The sequence below is a fragment of the Nerophis lumbriciformis genome, linkage group LG01, assembly GCF_033978685.3.
Source record: "Nerophis lumbriciformis linkage group LG01, RoL_Nlum_v2.1, whole genome shotgun sequence".
NCBI classification, from domain to species: Eukaryota; Metazoa; Chordata; class Actinopteri; order Syngnathiformes; family Syngnathidae; genus Nerophis; species Nerophis lumbriciformis.
Window position 1 is genome coordinate 60,902,570 of NC_084548.2, and position 12,736 is coordinate 60,915,305.

The 12,736-nt window shown below is 36.3% G+C and overlaps 1 protein-coding gene across 6 annotated transcripts in view; it reads left to right on the plus strand.

The window, feature by feature from the left end:
- Positions 1 to 12,736, plus strand: part of LOC133570656 (myelin transcription factor 1-like) — a 430,657-nt gene that overhangs the window by 391,146 nt on the left and 26,775 nt on the right. For all 6 annotated transcript variants that reach the window (XM_061923347.2, XM_061923352.2, XM_061923365.2 and 3 more), the window contains 3 exons: positions 4,813 to 4,875; positions 5,096 to 5,176; positions 5,478 to 5,699. In XM_061923347.2, coding sequence (XP_061779331.1) covers positions 4,813 to 4,875; positions 5,096 to 5,176; positions 5,478 to 5,699 — 366 coding nt within the window. The remainder of the gene's footprint in view (positions 1 to 4,812; positions 4,876 to 5,095; positions 5,177 to 5,477; positions 5,700 to 12,736) is intronic.

Below are 12,736 nucleotides of genomic sequence, written 5' to 3' on the forward strand. Positions count from 1 at the left end.
AACAAGGAATTGTTGAACAGTTTAAGAAAAACCTTTCTCAACCAGCTATTGCAAGGAATTTAGGGATTTCACCATCTACGGTCCGTAATATCATCAATGGGTTCAGAGAATCTGGAGAAATCACTGCACGTAAGCAGCTAAGCCCGTGACCTTCGATCCCTCAGGCTGTACTGCATCAACAAGCGACATCAGTGTGTAAAGGATATCACCACATGGGCTCAGGAACACTTCAGAAACCCACTGTCAGTAACTACAGTTGGTCGCTACATCTGTCAGTGCAAGTTAAAACTCTCCTATGCAAGGCGAAAATCTTTTATCAACAACACCCAGAAACGCCGTCGGCTTCGCTGGGCCTGGGCTCATCTAAGATGGACTGATACAAAGTGGAAAAGTGTTCTGTGGTCTGACGAGTCCACATTTCAAATTTTTTTTGGGAACCGTGGACGTCGTGTCCTCCGGACCAAAGAGGAAAAGAACCATCCGGATTGTTATAGGCGCAAAGTTGAAAAGCCAGCATCTGTGATGGTATGGGGGTGTATTAGTGCCCAAAACATGGGTAACTTACACATCTGTGAAGGCACCATTAATGCTGAAAGGTACATACAGGTTTTGGAGCAACATATGTTGCATCCAAGCAATGTTACCATGGACGCCCCTGCTTATTTCAACAAGACAATGCCAATCCATGTGTTACATCAACGTGGCTTCATAGTAAAAGAGTGCGGGTACTAGACTGGCCTGCCTGTAGTCCAGACCTGTCTCCCATTGAAAATGTGTGGCGCATTATGAAGCCTAAAATACCACAACGGAGACCCCCGGACTGTTGAACAACTTAAGCTGTACATCAAGCAAGAATGGGAAAGAATTCCACCTGAGAAGCTTAAAAAATGTGTCTCCTCAGTTCCCAAACATTTACTGAGTGTTGTTAAAAGGAAAGGCCATGTAACACAGTGGTGAACATGCCCTTTCCCAACTACTTTGGCACGTGTTGCAGCCATGAAATTCTAAGTTAATTATTATTTGCAACAAAAAAAAAAGTTTATGAGTTTGAACATCAAATATCTTGTCTTTGTAGTGCATTCAATTGAATATGGGCTGAAAAAGATTTGCAAATAATTGTATTCCGTTTATATTTACATCTAACACAATTTCCCAACTCATATAGAAACGGGGTTTGTAGTATCAACTATACACGGCTCTTGCACTTGGTATCGTTACAGTCGATGTCTGTGTTGACCCACCCATTTGTTTACATCGAGGAGCGCTAGCTTGCTGTTAGCGGTGAGCTATTGTAGTGACGCATGTTTAGCTATTCCTCGTCCTGCAGGGATGATACTTTTAAGAAACATACTTTATTTGTCGCCATGGAGACGAGGATTAGTGATTAGTGCAGATGGATGTTAGCCGCTAGCTAGCTAGCCAAGTCTTAAAGAACCTCTTCCTGGGGGCGTGTCAGTGTTATAGCTTCACCTTTATCGTAGGTTTTTAGGCCAAAATGCGGTCCGTTCTCCCTTTTCTGTCCACACACCGTGTCTGCTTGTAAGTACTCTGTGTGTGTGCGCTGCTGAACATGCTCCTCTGCTTGTAAAACCATGGCCCGTCCTGCAGTGATAATGATACGTGTAAGAAACATACATTATTTGTCGCCACGGCGGCCATGTTGAGTGATTTAGAAGTAGCTGAAACACTGCCGACTGCGGACGGACGTTAGCCGCTGGCCAGCTAACAAGAGTGGCGCGTCAGTGTTATAGCTTCAACTTTATTGTTAGTTTTCAAGCCAAAATAAGTCCCATTCACCCTTTTCTATCTCCACACTGTTTCTGCTTGTGAGTGCTCCGTGCGTTGCCTAACATGCGCCTCTTCTCGTTTTACCAGCAATGACACACAAAAAAAAGTAGCGGTATTTTTTCAGAAGCCGTATAGTACCGTTTTTTTTATCAATTAGTACATCTGTAATTTCTTCTCACTGATACTTTATTCATTTTCGGTCGGACAGAGGCGGCTATTAGGTAACGCTGCATGTTCGTACACAGTGTGGAGCCGCTCAACTCATAAATAATCCTCAAAATGAACAAGAACTCGGCCATCTTGGTTTCCTTTTTTAGTCCAAAAACAGGGGTCCCGCGCTAACAAACTCCTCCTAGGGACTTTGATTGAATAAGTTGCGATTAAAATGATGGACACCAGACAGATGGGCGATGATAAATGGCAAAGGAATTTTGCCCACGTCGCAGGATGTGTCGCCAAACAATGATCTGACGGTTCTCCGCAGAATCTTCAACATTTATAACCCGGCTCCAGAATTGGTACAAGTGCAATGACTCCCTAAATACTCAACGCTGCTCGAACTTTCATTTACATTGAATTTGCCAGAGACAGGCTAATATGAGCATTAGCGATTTTACATGGCGATTTCAACACCGCCAAATTGGGTAATAAAAACTACAACTAAGAGGAGTTTTACAAGCAAACAGCTGGTGTGCATCACGCGCAATACTTACAGTACAAACACTTTGTAGGGCGCAACATACCACATTCGGCATTAAGGACAAAGCTACTTACGAGTTTGACAACAAACTGTAGATAGCCTACACAGTTCTGGCGTCTACTAAATATACACCAACTGGACAACACAGTTATCATAATCAGTAAATGTATTTTATTATAAAACAGTTAACTTTTTTAAACGCACACTAAAGTAGCGGTATCGTTTCCCCAGGTACCGTATCAGTTCAAACGTGAACAATACCTATCCCTACTAACGAGTAATAATATCACTGGAGGACGAGGCTAAACATGTTACACACCGAGTAAGAAAAAACAGGAGCAAACAAGAAGGCTTGCTAATCGCTAAGCTAGTTAGAAACAACATGAGAAATGAGCAGGAAGTCAGCTGTTCTTACCAGGAAATGATCAAGTAGAGGAATACAAGTTGTAGAGAAGATAACATTGGCCAGGCGTACACGTAAAGGGAGGGCGGATCTATCCAGATATTGGTCGTGTCGATACCAAGAGTAGTATCAGTATCTGATCGATACTTGAGTGATTCGATCAATATTTGTATTTTTACAAAGTCTGTTTTTAATGTTGTTTACAAAATGAGGGGAAAAAACAGTTATAGATACGAGTTATTACATGTGATCTTTATTGGGCGATCTCATCATGGATGATTACAGAGAGAAATGTGTGTCTTTTTATGCAACCAGAAAAAAACTAAGATTTGTTGCCTTACTCAGGTGCAATACGCTTTTCCACCACTTGTGGCAGTAATGACAATTTCAAACAAACAAGAAGTCTGGAGCTTAAGTCATAGAGAAGTTTCTCAGGCGCCAAAATAATGACTAAAGTGGTGAAGCTGTAGTTTCATTTGCACTTTAATTTTATTGATTAATAATAATAGTATTTATTTGTTTTATTTGTTTCCTTTTTTGTTTTTCCCTTTTTTTAATTTTAAATATGTTTTTGTGGTTGCAGATCTTTTTTTAAATTTAAAATATGTATTTATTTAATCTCTTAAATCCCGTTGCAGATGTCTTTTACAAATTATTTGTATTATTTTTTGTTCCAAATCTTTTTCTTTTTAATTTTAAATATACATATTTTATTTGTGGTTAAGAATTTTTGGAAGGAACAAAATCAAGATTTAAATAAATACAAAAATTATGAAAACATTTGCAACCAAAACTTTTTTGTTTAAATTTTTTTTTTAATTATTTGTATTCTTTTATATTTGAAATCTTTTTTTATTTATTCTTATAAATCATTTTTTTGTGGTTAAGAATTGTTTTTTTTATATTTATTTTAACTAGAAAGTATTTCAAATCAAAAATAATAATGTTTGCAACTAAAACTTATTTCAGTTTTTTAATTATTTGTATTCTTATTTGTTTTTGGTTCCAAATCTCTCTTTTACTTTTTTTTTTTTTATATGCTTTTTTTTTTGTGGCTACGATTTTATTTATTTTTTTGGAATTTGGAAAAAAAAAGGATTTGAAATTCAAAATAATGATATTTTAAACCAATGCTTTTTTGTTTCAATGTTTTTTTTAAATTATTTGTATTATTTTATATTTGAAATATTCTTTTATTTATTCTTATAAAACCTTTTTTTGTGGTTAAGAATTGGGGTTTTTTATATTTATTTTATACTAGAAAGTATTTCAAATCAAAAATAATAATGTTTGCAACTAAAACTTATTTAAGTTTTTTAATTATTTGTATTCTTATTTGTTTTTGGTTCCAAATCTTTCTTTTACTTTTTTTTTTTTTTTTTTAATTTACAATCTTTATTTTGCAGATGTGTTTTATTTGTTTTTTATATGCTTTTTTTTTGTGGCTACAATTTTTTTATTTTTTGGGGGGAATTTTGAAAAAAAAAGGATTTGAAATTCAAAATAATGATATTTTAAACCAATGCTTTTTTGTTTAAAAATTTTTTTTTTATTATTTGTATTAGTTTTTGTTCCAACTCTTTTTCTTTTTAATTTTAAATCCTTTTTTTTGTGCTTAAGAATTTTTGAAAGGAAGGAACAAAATCAAGTTTTAAAATAAAAAAAATAAATTTGCAACCAAAACTTTTTTGTTTCAATTTTCTTTTAAATTATTTGTAAAAAATCATTTTTTTATGTGGTTATAATTTATTTATTTTTAGTTGCAGAAAAAAGACACATGTCTCTCCAAAGATGATCATGATCGGACACAACACCTCCATTAATACACATCCTCTCATTAGATGAAATGATACATTTTCTCTCTGACACGTTTCCATCATATATTTGGATATTTACATCATATTTATTTCCCCCCCCAAAGATGTCCCACCCCAGGATGTGACGGCTCAGGTCACATCACAGGAAACTACGCCTCTCACAGAAGGTAACACACAACCCGAGAAAGGCTCCTGCAAACACGTGCACAGACACATGACACACACACACACACATGCACGCACACACACAGTCAGTCAGAGAGGCTGAGTGACAGTAGAAGCAGACAGGAACTACACACACATATTGCCATCATTCCAAGCATTTGTTCTCTGGTGACCACACCTCTCTCAACCTTATGTTATCAACTCCATACTTTCTGTTTTCAGTCTCTCTGGGTGCCCGCGTGCCAAGAAAAGTGGAATTAAAACTCCTACCAAGGACAACCAGGAGGACTCGGAGCTTTTAAAGTTCGTACCGCTCAGAAAAAGCCTTACTGTCTGCTTTTTAGCGAGGCCGAGGGTAAACGCTAGCGTGCAATGCAGAGGCGAGCAGACGTAGCGACCACGTGACTATCGGTCAGGCCCAGACATTGAGCTGCACATAGTGAAAGTGAAAGTACATCCAGTATCATGTTGCATTGCACACAAACAGTGGTGTAGTCTTACTGTTAGCATGCTAGCATCAAAATGGCTGTCTTGGCGGGAGATCTTCTCGATGACGTCTAACCCGCGCGTCTTCTCGCTCTCTTCTCTTTCCCTCCCGGCGCAGATGTCCGGTGCCGGGCTGCGACAGTCTGGGCCACATCAGCGGCAAGTACGCCACGCACCGCAGCGCCTACGGGTGCCCGCTGGCGGCCCGCAGGCAGAAGGAGGGTCTCCTCAACGGGACCCCCTTCAACTGGAAGGCCTTCAAGACCGAGGGACCCACGTGTCCCACGCCGGGATGCGACGGCTCGGGACACGCCAACGGCAGCTTCCTCACGCATCGCAGGTGGGCGGCGTGCACCACACGAACATGCTCGTTAGCTAAAGTTTGATATCAAACATCAGTCCGATACCTGCTGGAAAAACAAGTAGGAGGTTACATAAAGTCTGGTGACAGCGGCCATTTTTTTTTACCACGTTTGTCATCGTTGTTTGTGAAAAACGGCAACACCAGCGGGGTCACGATCCCATATTGATATCAAATATCACTTTGATATCATCAAAAACCAAAAAAAACTAGTATTACCGTGTTTTCCGCACTATAAGGCGCACCTAAAAAACCTCCCATTTTACAAAATCTGTTTTTAATGTTGTTTACAAAATGAGGGGGGGGAAACAGTTATAGATACGAGTTATTACATGTGATCTTTATTGGGCGATCTCATCATGGATGATTACAGAGAGAAATATGTGTCTTTTTATGCAACCAGAAAAAAACTAAGATTTGTTGCCTTACTCAGGTGTAATACGCTTTTCCACCACTTGTGGCAGTAATGACAGTCTCAAACAAACAAGAAGTCTGGAGCTTAAGTCATAGAGAAGTTTCTCAGGTGCCAAAATAATGACTAAAGTGGTGAAGCTGTAGTTTCATTTGCACTTTAATTGTATTGATTAATAATAATAGTATTTATTTGTTGTATTTGTTTCCTTTTTTGTATTTTAAATATGTTTTTGTGGTTGCAGATCTTTTTTTAAATTTAAAATATTTCTTTATTTAATCTCTTAAATCCTGTTGCAGATCTCTTTTACAAATTATTTGCATTATTTTTTGTTCCAAATCTTTTTCTTTGTAATTTTAAATATACATATTTTATTTGTGGTTAAGAATTTTCGGGAGGAACAAAATCAAGATTTAAATAAATAAAAAAATATGAAAACATTTGCAACCAAAACTTTTTTGTTTACATTTTTTTTGTACTTATTTGTATTATTTTATATTTGAAATCTTTTTTTATTTATTCTTATAAATCCTTTTTTTGTGGTTAAGAATTGTTTTTTTTATTTTTTATTTTATACTAGAAAATATTTCAAATCAAAAATAATAATGTTTGCAATTAAAACTTATTTCAGTTTTTTTTAATTATTTGTATTCTTATTTGTTTTTGGTTCCAAATCTTTCTTTTACTTTATTTTTATTTATTTTTTTAAATCTTTATTTTGCAGATGTGTTTTATTTGTTTTTTTAAATGCTTTTTTTCTTGTGGTTACGATTTTTTTAATTTGGGAAAAAAAAAAGGATTTAAAATTCTAAATAATGATATTTTAATGTTTTGTTTTTTTATTATTTGTATTAGTTTTTGTTCCAAATCTTTTTATTTTTAATTTTAAATCCTTTTTTTTTTGTGCTTAAGAATTTTTGAAAGGAACAAAATCAAATTTTAAAATTAAAAAAATAAATTTGCAACCAAAACTATTTGTTTCAAATTTCTTTTAAATTATTTGTAAAAAATCCTTTTTAAAAGCTGACAGTGCGCCTTATAATCCGGTGCGCCTTATATATGGACCAATATTGAGCCACAACAGGTCTCGCAACTACGGGATGCATAACGTTACCCCAGCCTCTACTGTAGCGTCTATTCTATGCGCCTTATAATGCGGTGCGCATTATATATGAACAAAGTTTTAAAATAGGCCATTCATTGAAGGTGCGACTTATAATCCGGTGCGCCTTATAGTGCGGAAAATACGCTAGCTGATACAATATTTTATTGTGTGTTTTTATGAAGATTTAAAGCAGGGGTGTCCAAAGTGCGGCCCAGGGGTTATTTACTATTTTATACATTTATGAACTTTACTTAATCAATGATTGTGGCCACTAGGTGTCACCAAAAAACAATCACCACTCCACTTCAACTTAAAGACAGCATACGTCCATTCTAGACGATTTAATAACAAATAGGTGTTCCGTAACTACAAAACCAGTGAAGTTGGCACGTTGTGTAAATTGTTAATAATAACAGAATACAACGATTTGCAAATCCTTTTTAACTTATATTCAATTGAATAGACTGCAAAGACAAGATATTTAATGTTCCAACTGAGAAACTTCTTTTTTTTTTTTTTTGCAAATATCATTAACTTAGAATTTAATGGCAGCAACACATTGTAAAAAGGTTGTCACAGGAGCATTTTTACCACTGTGTTACATGGCCTTTCCTTTTAACAACCCGTTTGGGAACTGAATAGACCAATTTTTGAAGCTTTTCAGGTGTAATTCTTTCCCATTCTTATAGTTGTTCAACAGTCCGCAGGTCTCCGTTGTCGCATTTTAGGCTTCATATTGTGCCACACATTTTCAATGGAAGACAGGTCTGGACTACAGGCAGGCCAGTCTAGTACCCGCACTCGTTTACTATGAAGCCACGCTGTTGTAACACATGGCTTGGCATTGTCTTGCTGAAATAAGCAGGGGCGTCAATGATAATGTTGCTTGGATGGCAACATATGTTGCTCCAAAACCTGTCTGTACCTTTCAGCATTAATGGTGCCTTCACAGATATGTGAGTTACCCATGCCTTGGGCACTATACACCTCCATACCATCACAGATGCTGGCTTTTGAACTTTGTGCCTATAGCAATCCGGATGGTTCTTTTCCTTTTTTATCCGGACGACACAACGTCCACAATTTCCAAAAACAATTTGAAATGTGGACTCGTCAGACCACAGAACACTTTTCCACTTTGCATCAGTCCATCTAGGATGAGCTCGGGCCCAGCTAAGCCAGCGGGCTTTCTGGGTGTTGTTGATAAATGGCTTTGGCTTTGCATAGTAGAGTTTTAACTTCCACTTACAGATGTAGCGACCAACTGTAGTTACTGACAGTGGTTATCTGAAGTGTTCCTGAGCCCATGTAGTGATATCCTTTACACACTGATGTCGCTTTTTGATGCAGTACCGCCTGAGGATTGAGGGTCCGTAATATTATCGCTTACGTGCTGATATTATGGACCGTTGATGGTAAAATCCCTAAATTCCTTGCAATAGTTGGTCGAGAAATGTTGTTCTTAAACAATTCGCTCACGCATTTGTTCACAAAGTGGTGACTCCCGCCCCATCCTTGTTTGTGAATGACTGAGCATTACATGGACGCTGCATTTATACCCAATCATGGCACCCACCTGTTCCCAATTAGCCTGTTCACCTGTGGGATGTTCCAAATAAGTGTTTGATGAGCATTCCTCAACTTTCTCAGTCTTTTTTGTCACTTGTGCCAGCTTTTTTTGAAACATGTTGCAGGCATCAAATTCCAAATGAGCTAATATTTGCAAAAAATAACAAAGTTTTCCAGTTTAAACGTTAAATATCTTGTTTTTGTAGTCTATTCAATTTAATATAAGTTGAAAAGGTTTTGCAAATCATTGTATTCTGTTTTTATTTACAATTTACACAACGTGCCAACTTCACCGGTTTTGGGTTTTGTACCATTGTTCTGTGTTTGACTCATTTCACTTGATCAAACCTTTTCTAACATTCCACACTACTAAATGATACAAGTATGTTTGATTCATGCTGATACCAGATCAGTATCGGCCAATACTTCAGGCTTTAAAAGCTGGTATTTATCAGAAGTAACAAAGTTGTATAGGGACCAAAGGGCGATTGCTCTAAGATTGCAAGTCAGCTTCCCCTAAAGCAGGCATGTCCAAACTACAGCCCGCTGGCGACTTCATTGTGCCTGCAAGTCCAGGAAGGGTTTGGCCATGGCGCGGTGTTGTCATGTAATATACAAATAGTCAGCGGCCCAATCGCTGCCGTTTTGTCACCATCTGGTGGCCATCGAAAGTAACCTAAGTCAGCAGCTATTAATTGTACATCAATGTATGTATGTGCACTGCATTAACTTATATGGCCAAATCCAAATAACATTCCCTAGTCATTGGTGCGTAAAAAAAATTCAACCAGCGCGAAAAGTCAACACATAACACATCCTGCTAATTGAACTTTGTGGATAGTATAAAAAAAAATAAAAAATGTCCAATCAGCATGAAAAAAATCTAAATTACATTCGTTTAAATCCATTACAGAGCATGATGGGAAAATGCAAAACCCTCTCCACACTTATCCATGTTCGACAAATTTTAGCTGCTTGATATTTCTGATTGATTACAAAACTTTAAGGAGGTTGTCAGAAGTAAACAAGATAGGAGTTGAACTCTCACATACTCTTAATATCCAAATATATTAATTATATATCCATTATATTGTTCTAATAGTATATATGTATGTGTATAAATGTATATATGTATATATGTATGTATATGTATATATATGTGTGTGTGTATATATATATATGTATATATATATATATATATATATGTGTGTGTGTATATTTATATTTATGTGTCTGTATTTGTATGTATGTATATATGTGTATATATATATGTGTGTGTGTATATATATCTATATATAATAAATATATGTATGTATGTATATGTATGTGTATATATATATATATATATATGTGTGTATATATATATATGTGCATATATGTATATACTGGATGTGTGTGTATATGTATGTGTATGTATACGTGTACATATGTATGTATGTATATGTATATATGTATACGTGTACATATGTATGTATGTATATGTATATATGTATATATATATATATATATATATATATATGTATGTGTGAATATGTGTATACAGTATATATGTATATATATGTGTGTGTGTGTGTGTGTGTGTGTGTGTGTGTGTGTATATATAGCTATATATACATATATACCTATATATATATATATATATAGGTATATATATATATTTAGGCATATATATATATTTAGGTATATATATATATATATATATATGTGTGTGTGTATGTATATATATATATATATATATATATATATATATATATATATATATATATATATATATATATATATATATATATATACATATATATATGTATATATATATATATATACATATATATATATATATATATATATATATATATATATATATATATATATATATATATATATATATATATATATATATATATATATATGTGTGTGTGTTTGTACCCCGCCTTCCGCCCAAATACAGCTGGGATAGGCTCCAGCAACCCCAAGAGGGACAAGCGGTAGAAAAAGGATGAATGGATGGATAGTTACTTTGCATGCAGTCGGACAAATTTTTTGGGCCCCCCAGTCAAAAGGTTTGGACACCCCTGCCATAAAGTATAAAAAGTGGTCTAATATGTACTTTTTTGTTTATATTCCATTGACTATGCGCTACAATGCGTTCAACTTTTGTTCACAATCCGCTACTTTCTTCCCGTTCAGTGCGTTAAACATGTTGAGCGTCCATTGACTTCAATGGAGGAGCATAGTTTTTGTTCACTGCAGCCAATCCTTTGCTTTGCCCCACCCACAAACATGGAGCATCTCTGGAGGTGCATGCAAAGTGGGCTCGGCCTCGAATCCCTTTTTGATTGACAGCAAAGTGAGCCAATCAGCACTCTGGAACTCCAAACCACTGTCAGAGCAGTTTTAGACATTCATTTCGTGTTAAAGAAGAATTTTATAATCCTGTAAGTGAGGATTTCTTTTTAGAGTCGATCATCCTCGTATCTTTTACGGGAGACTGTCTTTGGGGAGTAGCTAAAAAGGAGCTTCCTCTACTTGAAAGACCAGCAGCCCTAAAGGCAAACTCAACTAAGAATAAAGTTAAGGGTCGATCGGAAATAAACGTTTACTTTGCGCTTGTTTACGTTTCGAACACTAAAGATGTACTTTTTCTCTGCTTTCTGTAATCACTTGTGTACTCCAAGTACAAACCCCGTTTCCATATGAGTTGGGAAATTGTGTTAGATGTAAATATAAAAGGAATACAATTATTTGCTAATCATTTTCAACCCATATTCAATTGAATGCACTACAAAGACAACATATTTGATGTTTAAACTTGTTAACTTTTCTTTTTTTTTCGCAAATAATAATTAACTTAGAATTTCATGGCTGCAACACGTGCCAAAGTAGTTGAGAAAGGGCATGTTCACCACTGTGTTACATCACCTTTTCTTTTAACAACACTCTGTAAACGTTTGGGAACTGAGGAGACACATTTTTTAAGCTTCTCAGGTGGAATTCTTTCCCATTCTTGCTTGATGTACAGCTTAAGTTGTTCAACAGTCCGGGGGTCTCCGTTGTGGTATTTTAGGCTTCATAATGCGCCACACATTTTCAATGGGAGACAGGTCTGGACTACAGGCAGGCCAGTCTAGTACCTGCACTCTTTTACTATGAAGCCACGTTGATGTAACACGTGGCTTGGCATTGTCTTGCTGAAATAAGCAGGGGCGTCCATGGTAACGTTGCTTGGATGGCAACATATGTTGCTCCAAAACCTGTATGTACCTTTCAGCATTAATGGCGCCTTCACAGATGTGTAAGTTACCCATGTCTTGGGCACTAATACACCCCCATACCATCACAGATGCTGGCTTTTCAACTTTGCGCCTACAACAATCCGGATGGTTCTTTTCCTCTTTGGTCTGGAGGACACGACGTCCACAGTTTCCAAAAACAATTTGAAATGAGGACTCGTCAGACCACAGAACACTTTTCCACTTTGTATCAGTCCATCTTAGATGAGCTCAGGCCCAGCGAAGCCGACGGCGTTTCTGGGTGTTGTTGATAAACGGTTTTCGCCTTGCATGGGAGAGTTTTAACTTGCACTTACAGATGTAGCGACCAACTGTAGTTACTGACAATGGGTTTCTGAAGTGTTCCTGAGCCCATGTGGTGATATCCTTTACACACTGATGTCGCTTGTTGATGCAGTACAGCCTGAGGGATCGAGGGTCACGGGCTTAGCTGCTTACGTGCAGTGATTTCTCCAGATTCTCTGAACTCTTTGATGATATTACGGACCGTAGATGGTGAAATCCCTAAATTCCTTGCAATAGCTGGTTGAGAAAGGTTTTTCTTAAACTGTTCAACAATTTGCTCATGCATTTGTTGACAAAGTGGTGACCCTCGCCCCATCCTTGTTTGTGAATGACTGAGCATTTCATGGAATCTACT